Source organism: Toxotes jaculatrix, chromosome 15 (genome assembly GCF_017976425.1).
Source record: "Toxotes jaculatrix isolate fToxJac2 chromosome 15, fToxJac2.pri, whole genome shotgun sequence".
In the NCBI taxonomy this organism is placed as follows: Eukaryota; Metazoa; Chordata; class Actinopteri; family Toxotidae; genus Toxotes; species Toxotes jaculatrix.
The window spans coordinates 15,347,365-15,369,929 of NC_054408.1; the positions used below are offsets into that span (position 1 = coordinate 15,347,365).

At 39.8% G+C, this 22,565-nt stretch overlaps 1 protein-coding gene across 1 annotated transcript in view; it reads left to right on the top strand.

Moving 5' to 3' along the window:
- The window catches only part of LOC121194233 (receptor tyrosine-protein kinase erbB-4-like), a 290,604-nt gene that overhangs the window by 192,083 nt on the left and 75,956 nt on the right, over positions 1–22,565 (top strand). Inside the window, exons 6-13 of the mRNA XM_041056962.1 lie at positions 29–147; positions 1,199–1,340; positions 4,851–4,964; positions 5,492–5,618; positions 6,527–6,600; positions 10,894–10,984; positions 13,349–13,548; positions 21,195–21,327. Coding sequence (XP_040912896.1) covers positions 29–147; positions 1,199–1,340; positions 4,851–4,964; positions 5,492–5,618; positions 6,527–6,600; positions 10,894–10,984; positions 13,349–13,548; positions 21,195–21,327 — 1,000 coding nt within the window. The remainder of the gene's footprint in view (positions 1–28; positions 148–1,198; positions 1,341–4,850; positions 4,965–5,491; positions 5,619–6,526; positions 6,601–10,893; positions 10,985–13,348; positions 13,549–21,194; positions 21,328–22,565) is intronic.

Sequence of the window (22,565 nt, forward strand, 5' to 3'; positions counted from 1 at the left end):
TCTCTTTTCTACATCTGGCACTCCACAGTAACTAAGACAGTGTGCGCCGAGCAGTGTGATGGCCGTTGCTTCGGTCCCTATGTTAGTGACTGCTGCCATCGTGAGTGTGCGGGTGGCTGCTATGGACCAAAGGACACAGACTGCTTTGTAAGTGAACACGCTCTAACAAACTCACAATCACACCCACATTTACTTTCCAACATTCTATGGAAAATAATAATAATAATAATAATAATACAAGTTTAAACCAGTGACTGACATGCTAATATAATATAAAACCCAGGAATATTTCTTGATCATACTGTACTTTACTTGTACTTGACACATTCTTCTGTTTACTTCCTTTGTTTCAAGGTAGTTCTGCAAAGGGATTTCTTCCCTCCAAGCGCATGTTTTTGTTTTTTTAGTTTTTTCTTTTGCATTAAAATGCCACTCATGTGGTAAATATCATTAAATGACATTTAATTCCCATTTCTTCCTGACGTGCGTCAGGTTGAATACATACTTCAGCAGGCCCCCCTCCATCCATGCTCTTTACTGTGTGCTTTATCAGTTTTATTTTCATCCCTCTGCATGTTAAACTCATTTCTGCATTTGTAATTCAGAGCCCATCACTTTTCATTCAGAGCTCCTCTGCCTGGCTGTGGACAGGCAGGTTCTTGCTCATTATTTTATGCTCTTCTTGATTCTTCACACTTCATCTCTTATTACCAAATCACTTATGAATCAGGAAGTCATTTTTAACAAAGACAACAACGACACAGTGAAGTCTGGATTGTCTCTTTTCAAATTTATTAAATGTCTCATTTACTTATTTTCACAAAATTTCAGTTCAACTTTAGTTCAGCAATTTCAATAGGCAGTTTTTGTCTGATCCTCGACTTTGTGTCTACATTTTCCCACCTTGGCCTAAGATATCTATGTATTATCTCTGTACCTGACTTAAAGGGTAAATCACACTTTGCCCCAGTGGTAATTTCATTGGGTGCATGCAGATTGTTCTCTGTCTGCACCATCTAGTAATGTCACTACCGGGCACTTAAAATCTGGTGTAGTAATATTAATGTTTGCATCCTCTCAAACATCTGTACTATTGTTGTGTACTGTGTAAAACCATCATCCACTTACCTGTCTTTGCCCCACACCACTATGTGCACTGTGTGCGTGCGTGCGTGCGTGCGTGCGTGTGTGTTTGCAGGCCTGCACCAACTTCAATGACAGTGGGGCATGTGTGACCCAATGCCCTCAGCCATTTGTCTACAACCCCACCACCTTCCAACTGGAGCACAACCCCAGGGCAAAGTACACCTATGGAGCCTTCTGTGTCAAGAAGTGTCCACGTAAGTCTCACCACCTGGACACAAACACATACCTGCTCCACTACTACACTTTACTTCTAACCCTTTATTTTAATCACACCCCTTTCGTGACAACCATAAACAAGCCTCATCCTTATTCTGACCATAGCCTTAAGATGATTATTCCAAGAAATCATTAACTTTGACAGTCCACCTTGAATTCGGACATGGATTCTAAAATCCAAAACTAAACCCCACACATTTAAAAAAAGATTTGTTGAACTGCATAATAAAATGTTTACCCCACAGCACCTGAATATTTGAAAGCAAGAGCATCTACGTTTGAACTATCTTCAAGCCAAAATTTCACCATTACTGATATCTTTATGCTCCCAGGAGTCTTTGTTCCCTGCTGCAAGAAAACATGCAAACATTCATGACTCAACAAGTGATTTTGATGAGAGACAGTCAACAGAAAAAAAAAAAGACAAAGGACAAAGCAGGAACGCGTTTCTGATTATGGTCTCCTACATTAATTCAATAATTTGATTGATGCTGATAAATTCAATGAATTTTTTAAAAGTCATTAGTTGATTTATGAAGTATGCTATAATTAAGAACTTAACATTAAAGGTTGTGCAGACAGAAATGCTTGTGTATTTGTCATAATTACACATTATATTTATCTCTGCATAACACCAGGATTATATGAAGATCTTAGCAAAGATCATAACCATGCATACGCTTAGACACACTTGCGTGCATTTTCAAGACTGTTTGTCATGGACTTGTACACACACGCATGCAAAGTGCACACATCACCTCTTCTTACTGCTTTGCCTTCACGTACAAATCAAAGTTTTGTCATGAGTGAGAACAACAATTAGATACAGAGGGAGCTTGAATTGCATTTTCTGCTCAGGCTTCTCATAACCCTCTCATTATTACCACTGGATCATTTTGCAGGGCAAATATTGCTAATATAAATACAACTTGTCTTATGTTTTCCTAAGATAACCTGAACACACATAGCCTGAATGTGTGTGTATGTGCTCTTGTATGTCTGTCTTTGTGAGGACATTTTTGAGTTTTAGCCCTTGGCAATGAGGACATTTTGCCAAGTGGAGACAATGTTGTTGGCCTTCACTTCTACAAAAGGCTGTTTAAGGTTAAAGACTTTCATGGTTAGATGTAGAATTAGCTTGGGTTAAGCAGGTGGTGGTAGGTATTTAGTTAAAGTTAGGGTATTCAGTTAGGGAATGCAGTATATTGATGAGGTTTCTCAAAACGATTGAAGTACAAATGTGTGTGTGTGTGTATGTGTGTATGTATGTGTGTTCTTGACTTTTAAAGCCGTGTATTTACCCCCGATTACTGTCACTCTATATGAAGATGATGTATCAAATCTGGGTTCTCAGATTTTCAAGGCCAAATGAAATTCCTTGGTTTCAAATGACAAGGTCATGGAATAAAGGAGAGGAAAAAAGGAAAGGAAAGGAATATTTGTAAAGAAGGTCTGGTCTTGGTCTTTAGCAGCGGGATTATTTACTTTCATGAACGGAGGATGAATAGATAGGGCAAGGCCTCCTTTAATTTCAATATGCAGAGTACCTCCCTCTATTTCCACAAATTAGCTACTAAGAAAACATAAGACAGACAATGAACCCTCACCCTTACATCAAAATTTGCTTTAGAGAGTGCTGTTTACTTTGTGCATCCAAAATCTTTGATGTTGTGGCTGTGTTTTTTTTTTCCTCCCTGTGATTTGTCATCCATCTGTCTGGACATACTGTTAGTATTTTGGAAAACATTGTTTTTTTTTTGCTTTTTTGTTTTTCTTTCCTGCGCTGATAAGTTATTTTGGCGATTCAACATGTGTTAAGTTGTGCTTGTCATGCGTCTCCTATGACACAACTCAGCATATTCAAAGTATTGCATCTTGTTTCTATTCTACTCTTCCCCCTTGAGGACCTCAAGGGGGAAGAGAGTAAAACTGAGTAAAACTGATTTAGACTTTTGTCATTTAAAACTTTCATAAAGTCATGCCACAATGTCCACTTCCTTTAAAAATAGCTCATATGCATGATTGTTGAATTAATGTTGTACTATTTGTTCTATAAATGCCAAGAAATCAGATCAGACTATGCCCCATTCAGCTGCGTTCAGTCCCTTTGATGGTTCTTAACACTGTGTGACAGAAAAGTGGAGCCCACTGGGTTTTTCTTCTACTGATATAAGGTACATATCTAACCTTGACAAGACAGGATGTCTAGTGAAGACAAAAACTTGCATAGTCAGTCTGATAGAGTCTGTCTGTAATATTTCTCTGATGTGAACATGTATTCAAGCCAGAGTTTTTCTGTGCTTTGCCATGAACAAGAGCTAGCATTTTAGGTAACCTTCAGTGGTGGAAATCACCAGCTAAATGAGCAGCAAACAAATAAGTGAACTGAACAAATCCTCATTCATTCTATAACACATTTCACTTGTTTACACTTGGTCAAGGTTTCACCCTAACTCATTCATCATAATGAGCTCTCTACCTTGAAACAGCGTCTAGCCTGAGGTTATGATTGGTATTCGCCAACCCAGTGAAGGTAATAACAAAACAGACAGTCAGCATCTGCATCAGTTTTTCTTTGGCTTCGCACTATTGTTGATCTTGGTGTTACTCTTCTGTTCTGTGACCACAACGAAGCTAACCACTCACCACCCCCACAGCCACTTGTGCAAGCCGCATACTGTTTCCAACATCAGTGAAAAGGGCAACCAGCAGGAAAGGAAGTGGGACTTGAACTTGAAGGCAGTGTTACTTTTAGGCAGGCCTAAAATACAGTATAATTTAAGATTCATAATGTTTAGTGTGATGAAACTGCTGCTTTAAAAATATAAGTCGCGGCTGTGCTCATATTTCAGGCTTGGTTAAACCCCGGGACAAAATGTAGTGTGTCTTTCTTTTTCTTTTTTTTTTCTTTTTTTTTGTAGTTGTGTGGGTCCTAATTTACAGTATGGTATTTAACTTTTAAATTATATCACTGGTTTGTTCTTCTTTGTCTTTCACTTAGTTTCACACATTTTATTTTATGATTTTATGATTATGTTGTTGTTACACTGGCTGACAGCCACATACAGTATGAGATTCTTTTCTTACTTCCAATTCTATAGAGACTTTACAAAATAATCAGAGCCCAACCAAAAAGTCAAAAGAATAAAGCAGTAGATGCACAAATTGTGAGCACAAATATTAAATTACTTTCAATTACTTTGTGGAACTCAATGAACAAATGTGTTTTCTAAGGGCAACATTATTAAATTGTGATGCAGAATGAGTCATTCTTTGACATTTTACATCACATTTTACATTATAGTGGTTCTAATTCTGTAATTATTTATATATATATGTAAAAGTTGGAATTCTTAAAGGTTTGAGTGCAATTCATGTGCAGCCAGTTGAGCATCAGTCAGACCAAGTGCCACTTATTGTGCTTGTATGTTCCAGTGTGACAAAGAGCAGCCACCTGTATTTGACATTTACAATGAATTGTTTTTCAGATAACTTTGTGGTGGACCATAGCTCCTGTGTAAGAGCGTGCCCCAGTAACAAGATGGAGGTGGAGGAGAACCGCATTAAGATGTGCATTCCTTGTACCGACATCTGCCCGAAAGGTAAACCACAAACAGACGTTCAAAAATACTGTAACTTTTAATTCAGTAATTAACTAATTCCTTAAATATTTATATTGGTAATCCATCACTTTTCATATAGAGAGAGCCATAAAGATGATGTAGCATTTGAACATCAGCAAATTATTACTATATTAATTCTGAGGTATGTATATAACCCTGATAAACAAACAGCAATGCAGAGGCCACTGTCAGTGGCCTCTGCACTGCCTTTTACATCAGAGCACCAGTTACCTTTTAACTTAAAATTTGCAAAACCGGTGGAACAGGATTCATAGACAATGCAGTTTCTTTTTTGTTTTTTTCTATTTGTTTTGTTGCTGTTGTTTAATATTTAAAAAATGACACTCACATGTGCCCACAAGTTTCTAGACATGTGACACTCACAAGTCTAGAAACTTCATCATCCATGGTTTCATCATGTTTAAGTACTTCTGTTTTTTATCATGTTGGTGTTATTAAAACATGAATTAAACTAATACATTTTGCTGTCTCGCTGTGTATTCCAGCATGCGATGGCATCGGTACAGCCAGCCTACAGGCTGCTCAGACAGTGGACTCCAGCAACATTGACAAGTTTGTCAACTGCACCAAAATCAATGGCAACCTGGTGTTCCTCATCACTGGAATCAAAGGGTGAGAGTTCAGAACATTCAACTTATTAGAGAGATAAAGGATGGGGTGAAATAGAGGAATTGTAACCGTAATGTCCTGTCTCAAGAGTGTAGCTGTTAATTAAAGAAGTTCTGGATTTACAAGTTTAAAAAATATGTTAATCAATCTGTAAAAACTAAAATTAAATATTGAATTGTGAACATTTTCAGTAATTCAGTATAGTCCATCTTGGAGTTCAGAATGTAAAATTCACTATTTTTAATTAAAATGGTGTTTTAGCAATGTTCTTTGTTCTTTTCTTCTCTTAGCTCAAACTACACATCAGCAGCTTCATTCAGCATAAATTCTTTGGATTCTAAATGCATTGCAGATATTGATAGCGGTTCTGTTTTGTTTTTGCTTTGTTTTTTTTACCCCCAAATATTCCACTATTAATGTGAATTGCTTGAGATAAGAGTTACTTAAAAGCCAGAATAAAATAGCCAGAATAAAAAAATTGGTTAAGTGTTTGAATGAATGTGAATAATGTTACCACTGTCAGTGATGGCGAGTGAATATACTGAAAGTGCCTTGAGTGTAGAAGTGCTGGTATACATCACTGTATGTATGTGTTCATAAATTACCCTAATGATTGGAAAAGGAATTTAAGTGTTTGAGTGTGGCATTTAAGAGTGTAGAGGGTGACATTAGAAGACAAAGTAAATGTGTATTTAATATTTGGATGGACAGTGTGTATGCATGCAAGTAGTCAGTGACAATTATTTTGGTAAGTATGAATTATCATGTTTTATGGGTAAATGCTGCTCATTTTTCATCGCAGTGATTAAAAGGATCCTTTGTAGATTGCTTATATTTGTGGTACAAAAGGCAGATGCTTTGTTCTTTTTCTTTTTGTTTGTGTTGTTCTGATCTCACATTATCATTCACAGGGATGTCTATCACAATATTGAAGCTTTGGACCCAGAAAAACTCAACATATTCCGCACCGTTCGGGAGATCACAGGTGGGTTATATTGCTTGTACAGAATGCATCCGTGTACATGCATACAAATTAATAAACAAGGAACAATTACTCTTGCCTTTATTCTTCTTTCTGCACTTTTATGCCAAATGTAGTGGGCATATGTGAGGCTTGTGTGTGTATTTGCTCAAGTCTACCTCACCCCATCCCCCTGAGACTGTGTGACTGTCCACACCAAGGACAGACATTGCAGCATAAGAGGAATATCAGATGAGGCTTTCAATCTCCTCTGTCTCTCTGCTGCTCCTCCCTCAGGGAGTCCCTAGCCTTGAGTCCCACAGTCCCAGCTCTCCCTTCACGCACCATGAAGAAAAGATCCAGAACATGTGGTGCGCATCGTTAATCCTCCAGCTCCCCGATGCCACCACCACTTCTGAGCCACATGTATGCTGTCATTTTTCCAGCTTAGACATTTGACAATGCCATCAGAAAGAAACCTTGTATCTCCGATGTGGCAATCCCTCTTCAAATGAGAAAATATTACTGTTGAAATATTATTGGTGACATTTTTGAGTTATGAAGGGGTTTTACAAAAGCAGAAGCCATAGAAAACAATACCCTCAGTTACAGTTCCCCCTAAAATATACACACAGGACTGTGTTGATGCTTCACGTCTTCCTTTGATGGACAATAGCAAATGACCACAGAAGTCAGTCATATTCTAATTTGTAGGCCTCTTTAAAGGTCAGCCACAATGCCACATCCACTTGGTTTGGCTTTGTTCTTCATTACAGTAACTTGTGGTCCATTGGTCGACAATGACTTGGTCATTTTGCTACAAGAACAAGCAGAAGGACTTAAAAGAAAACCACTGAATGAAAGGAAAAAGGCAGGAGGAGAGATAACCCAAGCAGATGTAACAATCAAACAACAAGAATACAAACTAGCAAATCTGTATTATCTTGTGATGGGTAAGAAAGCATCAAATAAACATTGACTGAATTTGGTCTAAGAGAGATTTCATATGAAGGAGGCTGAGTGTGCAAAATGTGCAAGACAGGAGCGATTAAAAAGGCTATAAACTCTCATCCACTCTGAAAACACAACTAGTAAGTAATTTCAGTTATTAATTGCATAATTAGCTGCAGTCTTAGTAATGTCAGATTGTGAGCTCAAAATGTAAAATGGGGTATGCATAGAAGAATTTGTGGTCTGCGTTTTAAATAGTGACCCTGAGTGCATTTTTCTTCTGAATGATTGCTAAAGCATTTTTAAATAGCTGATACAAATATGAACACCAAGGGAGACTGAAAAATGCAATAATCTAAATTTACCTAGTCAAATTCAAAAACTTGACTTCCAAGGGCTTTTGTTTTTCGTCTCTTTTGGTTTTTGGTGGCAGTTTGAGTGAAGGTGATGGGGACAAACCATTGGCCAAACACCATGTACTCAGAGATGTGTGTCAGCTCAGCTTGTCATCTCTCCAAGCTGTCAAGAGAACGTGACTTTTGACAGAGGCAGCCAACCTGCCTCTATGACCCCAAGGTTACAACTAGCAGTGCTCTGGCTTTCAAATGAGCTGTGTAGGAGGGCAGCTCACACCCTACACACCAGCACACCCACCTGTCCCTCTCCAGTCCTTTCTTTCTTCCTCTTCTTCAGTGATTGCTTCTCTTTTTCAACATCTTCAGACATATCACCTGGTCAGGTTTCACCCGAAGAGTAGGCGATATGCTCATGCAATTTAGCATAAGTGGGTTTCTCAGCGTTGTGACTCAGAATGTAATCATCGCAACTTCAGCACTCTTAACCCTTGTTTGTGAGCTCATGGCCTCCTTGGCTCCATGCTGTAATTTGCTGTATGCATTGGGGTGCCACTGATGTGCCTCTTAGCAGCACATGAGCTGCTCACTGAGGAAAGAAGAAGGTGAAGTTACTGAAGATAAGGCTACTCCTATGGCCCTGGACTTGTGTTAGTGTTGTCCATACATGACATGTATGTAAAATTTACATAGATTCTCTGCAGTGCTTCAGCATGTCCTTTCTACCAGTTGTACCATCTGAGATGGCTGTTATCTTTGTTTTCTTGCTGTCAACAAATCCCATGAAAAGGCTCAAACCAATAATGTGGTAGTCTCACACCTAGAAACTTCTTATTAAGACTCATAGATTTGACGTGGAGCCCCTCAGAATAGCCACAGTCACTCCGTATAACCACAATCTTTCAGCCCTGGCCCCAGGAAGAGTTAGGTGATAAGTGTTTTGCTGAAGGGCATCTTAACAGAAGTAGGTGAAAAGGATGATCATTACTCATTCCCTTTCATTACCTGGTTATTTCAGAAATACTAACTGGCAACCTTTAGGCTAAAGCCTCATTATTCACCTTTTTCCATTTTTTTTAAAGCAGATTTCAGTTGAAGAAAAATTAAAGTTGTAAAAGTTTTATGGATATGTAACTGTACTGGCAAATCAACACACCTTTAAGTTTCCCCAGTGCACCTGGTGCCTGTAGAGAGTCTGTACCTGCCTTGTACAGGTATTGCATATGTGTGCAGTTAGTGCAGTGTTACATTAGCACAGGCAAGTGTGCAGCAGGCAGTAACTTGTTACCTTGATTAGGAAGCACCCCCACCCCCCGAAAGAGCACTATGGTGAAGCTGTGAGGTGCCTCAGCACTGCAGGTTTTGTCATTAAGACAATTAGTGTCGACAAGTGCAGCACTAACGATTCTGTAGCACTGCTGCCTCTGGGCTTAGAAGCTCCCACCATCTTAAACTACACACCATGAGCTCAAGGATGGGGATACAATAAACAAGATGGACGAATACTAAAACTACAACCATTTTCCTCCAATAAATTGTAGGATTCTGTATAAATATCAAATAATACTAGCAGAATGAATTCTCATTACTGTTCCATCATGATGGCAGCCATTATTATACCCATATTGTATCTTCTCTTGGAAAAGAGGTAAAAGAGTAAATAGCCTAATAAATACTATTGTATTTCTTAGAGAAGCATTGTTTTCCATTTTAGAGAAGTGTAATAATATTGAACATATTCTGTTTTTTAATCTCTTTGTCCTCAACTATTGCACTCTGCACACAAGAATAGGTCTAGTGTCAGGATGTGTATCAAATTCAGCTCATGTCCATTTGCATGAGCCCTGGTGTGTGATTCCTCACAATTACCTGACTTTTTTTTCCCCCTCTCATTTCCTCATCAAACACTCTTAATAAGCATTTGCTCAGACCCTGCCGCTGCTCAGTTGGGATTGACATAAAAAAAAAAAAAAAAAAAGATGTCCACGAACTGATAAAGGTGCTATTGAAGGTTATTGCTCTCTTGCCAACAAGCCATAAGCGGACTTCTTTCTCTGCAACTCCCCTTACCTCCTTCCACCATCCCTCCCTTTCTGAATAAACAAAATTATGCATCCTGTGGGAAGAAAACATGCAGTTTAATATAATGGAGTCCGATACTGTTCATTGATTGGAGAATGCACCACACCCACAGTGTTCTTCTCACCAATCCACCACCTCCTTTTTCTCCTCTTTTGAAATGAAGACAACCCAACAGCAGCTTGTGGCCTTTGTGTTTTTTTTTTTAAATGCTGAAGTAATTTGAGAAATTTTGTGGGGCTTTTTTTTGTTTTGTTTTGTTTTGTTATTTTCTTCATTTTTTTCTCATCTCTGTCCTCTAGCCTTCCACCTGCTGTGCAATTTTCCTTGGTCTCATAGCCTCATCCAACCGTTTTGTTTGTCCTCTGGTGTTGGCTTGGGGATTGCACCTCCCTACCGTTCCTCTACTAAATATTTCATATTTCTGAATCCATTATTGAAAATACTAAATGAGCCACAGCCATCCTTTTAGCTATTCATTTAATCATCTAAATTATTCAACAGTAGAGAGGCAGATAAAGGAAATGCAAAAATATTGATATATCCAACTTTATACTCGTCATAGCTGGCATCAAACTCATCTGTGGAGTCGCTGTGCCTATAACATTTTTCTGGGTTAGAAGTGCTTGGCTGCTTTTAGATGAGACTCAGGTGGTGCGGTTACTGTGGTCCCTGGCATGTTGCTAATTTCAGAGAGATGCCAACTCTCCCTACTCATTTTATTCTTGTCACTGTGTGAAATGGAGGACATGATAGACAGCTGATTCTGGTCTGTCAGTACTGGTGAGTCATTAAAACCTCTGTGCCTGTGTGTCTGTGTGTGTGTGTGTGTGTGTGTGTGTGTGTGTGTGTGTGTGTGTGTGTGTGTGTGTGTGTGTGTGTGTGTGTGTGTGTGTGTGTGTGTGTATGTGTGTGTATGTCTGTCCCCATTTAGGCTTTCTGAACATCCAGTCTTGGCCTGACAACATGACAGACCTGAGTGTTTTCTCCAACCTGGCAACAATTGGGGGAAGAGCGCTGTACAGGTACACACCTGAGAACATAATAGCCTTGCTGTGATCATATTTTTTAGACTATGAGTGTAATTTATATCATAGATGTGTCAACACTGCCTCCAACAGAGCCCAGTACTTGTACAGGAAAGACAAAGCGTTAACAAAACATAAAGGTTAAGTTAGACTTGGCAGCAAAAAAATTTAGCTAAACATCAGTCTTCTCTAAAGCTGGAGCTTTTTAGGAAATTAGTAAAAGAGTAAATTAAGTGGTGATTAATAAATTGTAAAAATGTATTAAAAATTCTGACCAAACCAGGACAATGTTATTAGAACTGTACAGCATTAATTAAAGTGCCCTTACAAATTGCTAAATATGTGTCTAGTAGTTGCATGTAAGTAGCTTGTGTTATATTGTACATTTTTTGTTTTCTGCAAACTAATAGTAAATGTGGATTAGTTGGTTATGCTTGTGTGGCAAATAAGATGCATGTAAATTTTGATGCAAAAGCAGAGTTCTTTATTTTTGTTGTTAGAGAAGTATGTCTAACATTGTTCTTTGTACCAAAGAACACTGTGTCTGAAACACCACTTTGTGATGATTTAGTTTTGACATTTAACAAGCCAGCTTATTTGTTTTAATGCAGCTGAGAGAATATAATTATTTAACATTTAATTTTTAGTGATTTGTCCAAGGGTGCTCTAAAAATTGTCTGTGACATTTGGGTGGAAACAAAGTGAATGTCTGTAGGGCTAAATGCATATGTGGACTGTTGGATGCAGTGCGTCTTTGTGTGTGTGCGTGTGTGTGTGTTTGAGTGTGCTCGTAAGAGTGTGCATGCAGTGTGCACTTTTGTGTCATCCACCTGCAGATGGAAACAGCAGGCTGCAGTACAAATTACAGCCTGCCACCCACCCTTGCCCCATGCTTGATCTTGCATACCCTCTGTCTATCTGATGGCTCTGACATCCCACTGGCCTCCTGTCATTTTTAAACTGTGCAAGTGGGGTGTATGGAAAAGGGTTGGGGGAGGCTTTGAAGACAAAACGATAGAGAGAGCAGCCTGAGGACTGAATGATAAAAACAAAATCTGTTGAAGTTACGTTGCTGCAGTAGCATATAGAAAAATGTGACAACAAAGAGAAACTAAATAGTAACAAAAATTAAGCAGATGCAGTGTGTTAATTGTAGTTTGACAAAACAGTAATATTAAATGTGCTATTTGGAATAATTTTAAACATCAACAGACTGTTTCATGTTGAAATGATGATAGTGTTGTGTAATTATTGTACACAAAACCAGACCATGGAGGAGATAATTAGTAGCTTTTTTTTTCTTCTTCAAATTAAGACCACACACAATATAGATGTTGCTACTTGCCCCCCCACCTCACTTTTGTACTAAAGTAGTTATTTTCTCTGTATGTTTAACATATTGAAAGTGAGTCTAGGTCTCATGTAGAGTAGAGCACAGAGGTAAAAGTTATGTTAAAAAAAAAAAAAAAATATATATATATATATATATATATATATATATATATATATATATATGGACATTAAAATATGATTTTGTAATGACTATATATACAGTATATGACAGAGTTCAGATTAACTGATTCCAAGGTGAATTGCTCTACAGGTTATAAGAAGGAAGGGGGAGTGGCACTCTTGCTATATATGTTTACTGTGCCTATGTTTTCTTTTTTTCATACAGTATTCTGCAGAATTCAGCTGCTCCATCTGACCAAGCTCATGTCACAAGCGAGTTGTACTTTTCCAGTGCAAAGTATTAAACAACAAAACTAAACAAGCTCCATCTGCAATATGTTGGTTGCTATGTTACTGTGTTGCAGTAATCCTCTCATATTAGTTCCAGTCCATTCAGATGCACCTATTCTGCATTTGTGTTTTAAATCCAGTGGAAACGTTCAGTGCTAATCAAGACTCTTATGTAATGTTCATGTTCAGGTGTAGGATACATGTGCATGGGTTTCCCTTTGACACTGGTGATTTTTTTTTAAATTTAACAATGAACACTGTCTCCCTTGCTTAACAACATGGTGAATGCTGAAGAATAATGTTTTCCAGGCAGCATTGTGTTTCTCCTGAAAAGGTAGTTTGTATTTAAACAAAATTTGTATGAGATGAAGTTGAGTATGTGAGTCATTCAATCTTCATCAATAGACTATTTGATAATATGACAGCAAAAGATCTTTTTTTGACTCAGACATAATCAGTTCTGAAATGAGTCTTACTTCTCTTTTGCCACCCCTTTTCCTCTTTCTTCTTTTCTTGCCCCTGTTCCACCTTCTCCCATCTCCGTCTGTTCCTCCTATCTTCCGCTCCTTCCTATTTGGCCCTCTCATCCTCTCACCTGCACCCACTCCTCCCTCACAGTGGGATCTCCCTGCTGGTGTTAAAGCAGCAGGGCATTTCATCACTGCAGCTCCAGTCTCTAAGAGAGATCAGCGCTGGGAATGTCCACATCGCAGAGAACAGCCAGCTTTGTTACTACAACACCGTCAACTGGACAAGACTGTTTCGCGCTGCAAACCAGAAGGTTCTGGTCCGCAACAACCGAAGCCCGCAGGAGTGCGGTAAGTTCATGCCAAAATCAACACAAACATCAAAACCTGAAATCAGCAAATCTCATGTCTTCCTGAACCAAAACGGAAATGAGCTAAATCAAAAGTAGTTTGCCATGCTCTGGTGTGGCATGGGGAGGTCAAATACAAAAACCATTTAGCTGCAACATCCCCAGGTTGATTTTGCACTGGTTTACCACTTGCATGTCCCTTTTAGGCCTTGCAAATCATCTGCAGTTACCAAAAACTGTAACATTAACAGTAAAGCATGCATTGGTACTGCATCATTCCCTAATCACAATACATTTGGACAAGCACACCTGGTCCCAATCTAAAAAAAAAGATAGATTTACAACAACTGAGCCAACAGACCATGTCTTGCACAAACATCTTGTTTACTAGCTCAGTTTGTTTTATATCCCACTGTGACTGAACTGTGTGATGCTCAAAAAAAATTGCCACTGTCTTAGCTTTGGTTCTTATGATCTTGAATCCAGTCAACCTGTAAAAACAAGATGAAAAAAATTCAAGAAAGAAACTTTAATTGAGGCCCTTTATCATCATTGATGATTAAAGTTGCTGGCAGTTAAAAATCAAACATGTTCAAATTCAGCACACACTGTGCCCTTTTCTCCCCCAACACACTACACAAACTGGCAAATCATAACTATAATCATCTATCATCTATCTATCATGTGTTACCACCTTTAGATCCACAACACTGAGACCTCAAACAATCAGGAGGTTCTGTGAGTGACATTAAAACCAAGGTTAAAAGGTAAAAAGTCTTTGGACTGTTGGGCCAATTTCAAAATAAAAATATAACATGAAACTAAGTTCTGAAGCTCTGATTTTGGATATCCTCTGACAAAACAGTGAGAGACTGTCTTGAGTCAGTGAATATTAGTGTGGTTGTTATGAGCTGTATTTTTATACTGTGTTTTTGTATTCTAGTCTCACCTTTAATATTAGTTGCTGAGCTCCAAGCACCATCAAGTGAGCTCTCTTTCTTGTTTTCTGCTTTGACAGACTTGTTCACACTTACAAATAGTTTGCGGATCGAAAGATTAAGAAGAAATATATTTGAGATTTACTCTGGAACAGAAGCCTCAAACACAAACGATCTGACAGAACTTGGGATCGCTGACCTGACACAAAATCAACGTTAGAGAAAACTTTGGTCTTTTAGATCAGTGTCCAGGCTTCAAAACCAAAATCAAGTCGATTATTTTGAGGTTAAGGAACATCTGGTGTTTCTGTTAAGGGACTCTGATACACAGTTTTCTGGATGAGCAGATCAGCTTATTTTGTAACTCCACTGTGCTCCTACCTCAGGCAGTATTGACACACTGAACTTACAATACCAGGAAGACACTATGATTCACTGTCTGTCAAATGAGTGGAACCTATACTCTCACAAACTACATAATCTCATAATTATACTGATTAACCAACAGAATCATTCAGAGAATGCAAGGTTTGGCCAAGGTTAGGCAAATAACTAATTTGATGAGATAAAAATTGTGTTTCTAAAAATGGAGGAGCTTTTATTATATCACTGCCACAAGTGTTAAAACATTATTCATTTATGTATAATGTTCATTAATGAGCCAGTATTTGCATTATTGAGTTGGCCCCTTTTCACTGTTCATGTGCTCCTTTCCCCTGGGCAGTTCCTTAGTGTTGAGCTTACACACACACACACACACACACAAACACACACTCATGTACTTCAGTGACTTTGAAGACTTTGGGTGAGATTCAAGAGTCACACAAAGCCCTCCTTGACATGGCTCTGCATGTGTGCATTGGAGTGTGCATGTATGCATCAGCACACTGTGTGTGTGTGTGTGTGCATGCGTGTGTGTGCGTGCGTGCATGTGTGTCTACACTTGACTGAGCCTAGCAGGGACTGGAAAAGGTCAGGTCTCGCAGCCTTACAGGACAGCAAAGACAGAGGACAAGGAGTCTGCATGTGCCCATTAATTCATAGTTGTAGTAGTTGCAGTGATGTAGAAACATCATTAGGTAGCTGGAGAAACCTGAAACCAAAGAAACCAGTTTTTGCAGTAGCACTTTCTGTAAGAGTAACTAAGAGAACACAGGTAACAATATAATGGCAATTTATGCTATCAGAGGCAAATACTTTTTTCCTTGTTAAAGGATTTCTTGAGGACTTTTTCTTTATCTGATTCAAAGATCTAAGGACAAAAGGCCGTTAAGCCCCTCGAGGTAAATTTGTAATGTTGAAGTTTGTCATACGCGTCAAACAAGTCAGGTTTCTGCTCATCCATCCACCCTGAAGCACTGCGCCGATCAACTGTCTCCGGTGTTCACTGACATCTTCAACTCCTCACTGGAGACATGTCACGTGCCAGTCTGCTTCAAGACCTCCACCATCATCCCCATCCCCAAGAAACCAAGGATCACAGGACTTAATGACTACAGACCCGTCGCCCTGACCTCTGTAGTCATGAAGACTTTTGAGCGCCTCGTCCTGACCCACCTCAAGGCCATCACTGACCCACTCCTGGATCCCCTGCAGTTCGCCTACAGAGCCAACAGGTCTGTGGACGATGCAGTAAACCTGGCCTTCCACTTCATCCTCCAGCACCTGGACTCTGCAGGAACCTACGCCAGGATCCTGTTTGTGGACTTCAGTTCCGCTTTCAACACCATCATTCCGGCTCTGCTGCAGGACAAGCTCTCCCAGCTGAACGTGCCTGACTCCACCTGCAGGTGGATCACAGACTTCTTGTCAGACAGGAGGCAGCATGTGAAGCTGGGAAAGCACATTTCTGATTCCCGGACCATCAACACCGGCTCCCCTCAAGGCTGCGTTCTTTCTCCTTTACTCTTCTCCCTGTACACCAACAGCTGTACCTCCAGCCACCAGTCTGTCAAACTGCTGAAGTTTGCAGACGACACCACCCTCATTGGTCTCATCTCTGACGGGGATGAGTCTGCATACAGGTGGGAGATTGACCAACTGGTGTCCTGGTGCTCCAAAAACAACCTGGAGCTGAACACAGCGAAGACAGTGGAGATGGTGGTAGATTTTAGGAAGAACCCAGCCCCTCCTGCCCCCATCCTCTTGAGTGACTCCTCAGTCAACAGGGTGGAGTCCTTCACCTTCCTGGGAACCCTCATCACCCAGGACCTCAAATGGGAGCTGAACATCAGCTCCCTCACCAAAAAAGCCCACCAGAGGATGTACTTCCTCCGGCAGCTGAAGAAGTTCAACCTGCCGAGGTCAATGATGGTGCACTTCTACACCTCCATCATCGAGTCCATCCTCACCTCCTCCATCACCATCTGGTACGCTGCTGCCACTGCCAAGGACAAAGGAAGGCTGCAGCGTATCATCCACTCTGCTGAGAAGGTGATTGGCTGCAATCTGCCATCTCTCCAGGACCTGTACGCCTCCAGGACCCTGAGGCGTGCAGGTAAGATTGCAGCTGATCCCTCCCACCCTGGTCACAAACTCTTTGAGACACTTCCCTCCGGCAGGAGGCTGCGGTCCATCAAGACCAAAACCTCACGTCACAGGAACAGTTTCTTTCCCTCTGCCGCCACCCTCATCAACACAGCTCCCCACCCCCTTCCCCACCAAACAGCACAGACCCTCATTTCCCCAATACAGACTGTTACATTAACATAATTCAGCTCTGTACTGTATGCGTTATATTAACGCTCCTATAAGGCATTATTACCTCTGCACTACATCCACTTTGCAACATTGCACATTATATTGTTATTATTTGTACAGATTTTCTTCCACTTAGTACTTTCCTCTTTCTCTTATTTTAGTATTAGTATTAAAACTTTCTTTTCTTGTTCAAACTTGCACCAACAACACCACGTCAAATTCCTTGTATGTGTAACATACCTGGCAATAAAGTTTTCTGATTCTGATTCTGATTCTGATTCTGATTAAGGCCAGAGATTTTTGACCGGACATTTGTAAATTAGAGTCACTGATTGGAGATGATGTTTTGTCTTTACTTTGACAGGCTGGTCTTCAAATAATGTGCCTTCTTCAAGTCTGATTTGTTTTGTTTAGGATGAAAATGACTTGTTTTCCTGGTTTTGGGCAAACTGCTCAGTGTCAACATTTCTAACAAGCTCTTTTGACTGAAACAAAAATGTGGAGAAAAAAAGAAGAATCTCCTCACTTTGGTGCAATGCATAAATAATGTTCAAGGTTTCAGTTCAAGGTTTTAGTTCAAGGTTTCCGTCACCAGACAAATATTTGACAAAACAGAATCTTAGGCCATGCTTGAGTCCTTAAACTTACTGTTGAGCAATGACTCATTTGTAATAAAATATCACTAATTGTGTTTTCAGAGCACAAACCTTTGGGTTATACATGAGAGAGAAAAGGATTTTGTTTTCTTCACAGGTCAAACCTTGGGCTAGAAAGGGCTCCGTTATTAGACCCCTGAATGCACTTAGCAGAATAAAAACCCTACCCAGAAAGAGCTGTTTCATGGCTACAGCTTTCTTAGTAACAATTTAAAGGCCATGCACCCCACACCCTTGGTAGAACCCATGCAGGTGATTTTAATTTTTTTTTTTTTCTTTTTGCTGATTAGAGCTGTTCTCAGGACTGGGTTCATGCAGACTCTTCTTAACTAATATCTTCCTGACTCTCTTGTCAACTTTTATAAGGCAGGATGAATTGCACCTTTATCACTAATATTAGTATATGGAGTTCAATTGGACTCAAATAATTCCTGCATAGCTCCCCACACCTTCAATACCAGCTGAGGACTAATCAGCTGGTATCGAAGGGCCTTAAAGTTAATAGATCTTACTCCTAGGTAGACCGTTTCTGAGTGCTGTAGCATCAGTGTTCATAGAGAGTTAGTATTCTCTGGACTCAGTGTTAAGATAAATACCAAAATCTCTAAGAGATATTTCTGATCCTTTGAAGAGACACAAACTATCACCAAGATAATGATTATTTTTATTTTTATTTTCAAAGGCCTTTTTTTTTTTTTGCACAGGTGTGAACGATAAAACTGATGAAGGCTGATTTCAGTATTTTTACTTGAATGGATCAGAGCCACCGTCAGTGTTGTTAGCAACACCTGTGCTTTTTTAACTAGTCAAAATGTCTGCTGAGAAAAAGGCCTATTGAAAACAAGCAGGTGCTCTACTTCGTCAACATACAACTCGGTGCAAAATTCTAGCGACTGACTTGAAAGAAAATACTCCCGCTGACAGAAACAAACGTAGTTCAGTTTAAAAAATAAAAAGATGCTTATTCACATCAAGACAATCTGGCCAATGAAACGGTGCCAAGGTGATTTCATTTTTCAGCTCATCTAATTCACGTCACAAGTCACACAGTCAGACACAAATTCTAACAATGACTCATTACCAGAAATATGCTGGTCATTGGCTGAGTTTGTAGTTTTCAACAGGAACCCCATCTTCCCAAAGACTTCTCAAAAATCTGAAATGTGAATTTGCATTATTTCTACATGATGTGTTATTCAAATTAATTATTCAGACCCACGCTGTTTAGTCTTTGCAATAGCTGCCGTGCTTTATTTTCAGTGATGCCTTTGATACAGAAGAGGGGAGTGCAGGGAACAGTTGAGTTCCACCTCTCCCCTCAGCCTCTTTAATCTGTTAACCATCAACACAGATCACAGGCAGGTTTTTGTTTGTTCGCTGAGTATTTCCCTCTTTTCTGTTCTTTTTCTGTTCTTGTTGATTTTTCAGTTATTCTTTTCTTTGCTCTCTTTTCTCTTTCCTCTCTTCCTTCCCTTCTTCCTTCCTTCCAGTGTGAAACTGTTATCATAGTCACCCTGCCTCACATGGGATTCAAAAAGGTACCTGTCAACTCAAAGCCCATGGGTTTTTGTTTTCCAGCCGTGCTTGAAACATCTGAAACATCTGAAGTCTATAGAAGTATATTTTTTTGTCTTGCTGCATAGTTAAAAAACCAACCAATCTCTTTCTTCTCCCCCCTGGTTCATTTCCTTCTTTCAGCACCTATCCTTCCTCCTTCTCCTTATCTCTTCCTCTGCCTGGTCAGTGCTAGAGGCCCAACAGAGGTGGCTTCATCTCATGCCAAAGGCAAAGCTTTCATCCTCTGCCTAGAGAAGAAACACTTGATTTCTGTTTTCTCCATATATCTGCATCCTTCGGTCTAAATTTTTAAGCATTCTGAACATTCCTATGGCTGACACTAAAGCATAGCCCTTGGCTTAAGTGTGGCCAAGACCTCATATACAGCAGGGACCTTTTCACAATTATGAAGAAGGACAGGAAAGAAGAAGAGAGGAGAAGAGAGGAGAGGAGAGGAGAAGAGAGGAGAGGAGAGGAGAAAAGAGAAGAGAAGAGAAGAGAAGAAGAGAGGAGAGGAGAGCAGAGAACTCGGCCGGCATACAGTCTTAGTTTTAAAATCCACTGACAAGGGGGAAATCACATCAGACGCAGATGGGATGATAAAAGTTCCAAGTGTATCTGCAGTGCTGTCACCGTGTTACTTCAACACTCTCATTTTGTCGCTGCAATGCTCTCAGATGTACCAGCCTTTGTAGAACCGAGTGCTGAAGGGGGACAAAAGAGCAAGAGAGAGATAAGAAATACAGGCACAAAAGGAGAATAGAACAAAGTAGATGTAACGGCCTGAATCTGTTGTTACTATAGAAGAAACAGAGGCAGAAACAGAGACACGAGCATACAGATCGTCCACTATGAATGGGAGAGGAGAAAGAGGCATTTTCTTTCTATGACTGAATGGAATCCAAAGTAAATGAAACCTGCAATTTGTATCTTTGCAAATCTAAGGTGGCTTTTAGAGTGGCTTTACATGACTATCCAAATAGCCAACAATACATTGTTCTGTGCATGTGTGTGGATTTGTGTGTTGAAAGCAGATAACTGATATTTTTGGATTGAAGCCAATAGACCTTCTGTTTTTTTCAATAATCAGTATCAATATATTTGAGAATTTTAACAAATAAATACAGACAGTAAAGTTTCAGGGTTTTGTAAGTTTAATAGGTCTGGTCTGTGCGGCACCTGCAGGTGCTTTCTGGGTCCCACCAGTGCTTCGTCACCGTTTGCTCAGCATTCCTATAATGAAGCAGCGCGGCACACACTTCCTCTTTTGCTGGCTCCACAATGAACCATATCACACAGTACTGTACACACACTACACATGAACACAGACTGTTTATGTAAATACTGAACATACAGACCGAGGACAGCTTTCAGTTCACCCAGGAGGGTAATTGTTCTGAGACTGTTCAGTGCATATTGTTTGACAATTTCCTGTTCACTGAATAGGAATATCACGATCCTTCAGCTCATCTTTGAGCTCTACACCTATTCATCTGTCTTGCTGCAATTACTCCTGCCATTGTTTAGGAAAGCCATCTCTCAAAAACATACCTTTTACAGGCCACTGCAAATGAACAGCTGCTATTTGGAAGCAGAGAAACTTCTGTGTGCCTCAGCACATCTAGCCCATTGTCTTTTCATAAATAATGTGATTAACCTACGATGAAACCTGCGATTTTCCCTCTTGTATCTGTGAGAATCGGTTAGCTTTTAGTGTGGCTTTACATATGCATTCTACATGAATGTAATACTGTGCTCTTATACTCTTTGTCTTTATCTATGTTTGTGTTGAGCAGCCAGAGAGCACATGGTGTGTGACCCGCTGTGTTCAGATGCAGGATGTTGGGGTCCTGGCCCAGACCAGTGCCTCTCCTGCAGATACTTCAGCCGGGGACGAACCTGTGTGGATACCTGCAATCTTTATGAAGGGTGAGTTGTGCATGTGCATGTCGTACACCTACACTCAGATACACTGACACAGCATTTTAGCTACCCAAGGGAATGGGGGAATGTTTTCAATCACTTATCATTTACCCATCATGAGAAATTGATTGAAAAATAGAAATCTGTTGTACGCAGGTATCATCTACTAATAAACACTAGATGAGATGCATCAGGATCTAGATGGCTCACCAGTTTGGATAACAGTTTTTTAGGAGGGACCCCAGGATTACTGGTACAGATACAGGTCATAGAAACTGCACCCTCTGTATCAGCCTGACCAAGAGTGTGGCTAACATATAAAGAATACAGCCAAAGAGAAAAGGCAAAAAAAAAAAAAAAAAACAGATGGGAAAAATCAATGTGTCTGTTTAAAGAGAGCAAGATAGATAAGGATGCCATTTATTTCACAGGATTCTGCCAAACTGCAGCCTTAACAGTGTTTCCTCCCTAGCATCTTAGTCAGGACGCAGATATAAGTAACAACAAAAAAAGGAAATGGTTTGACTCCAAATTCTGCCAACACATTCTTCTTTCTGCCAGATAAATCACCACAAACTGAATCTGCAGGGAATCAAAGGCACAGAAACACAGATGAGGACCAAGAGGGTCCCTGCCTCACCCCTATTATCCGTAGTGCCCAATGTCTTTTGGGTATTTTACAGTACCCCTTCAGTCAGCCAGGAGCAGGTCCTACTTTTTCCCATTTCCTCTCCTCAGTATTGTGGAGATCACTGATCCCATCACTCTGCTTGTGCTGCTCTTATTAATTGCGTGGTACAATTTTCATGCAGGAGACAAAAACCCAGCCACTTTCATTCATGTTCTGTTACTACCAGTTAGGTAGGTACCAACAAGACACCTAAATATGAGGTCACTGACAAATAACCTTTTTATTATCCATTTATTATTATGCCCTTGTCAATGACATAATGTGAAAGCTTTCTTAAGTGTGCCTCTGAGAAAGGACCCCAAAACAAAATGCTTTATATCTGGATGAGTTCTGGATGAGCTGTTATCAATTATTCACTTTCACTACAACAAGATCAGTGTTACATTTCAACTTCTTAACAGTCAAGTAGACTCTGAAGCAACATACATATTCACAACTTTGTGTTCAAAATATTTTAGGCAGCATGTGAGCCACACACAAATATAGTCATAGTCATAGACCCAAACTATTGATTCTGATCATTTGTGTTTATTTCACAGTTAAACCCCTTGAT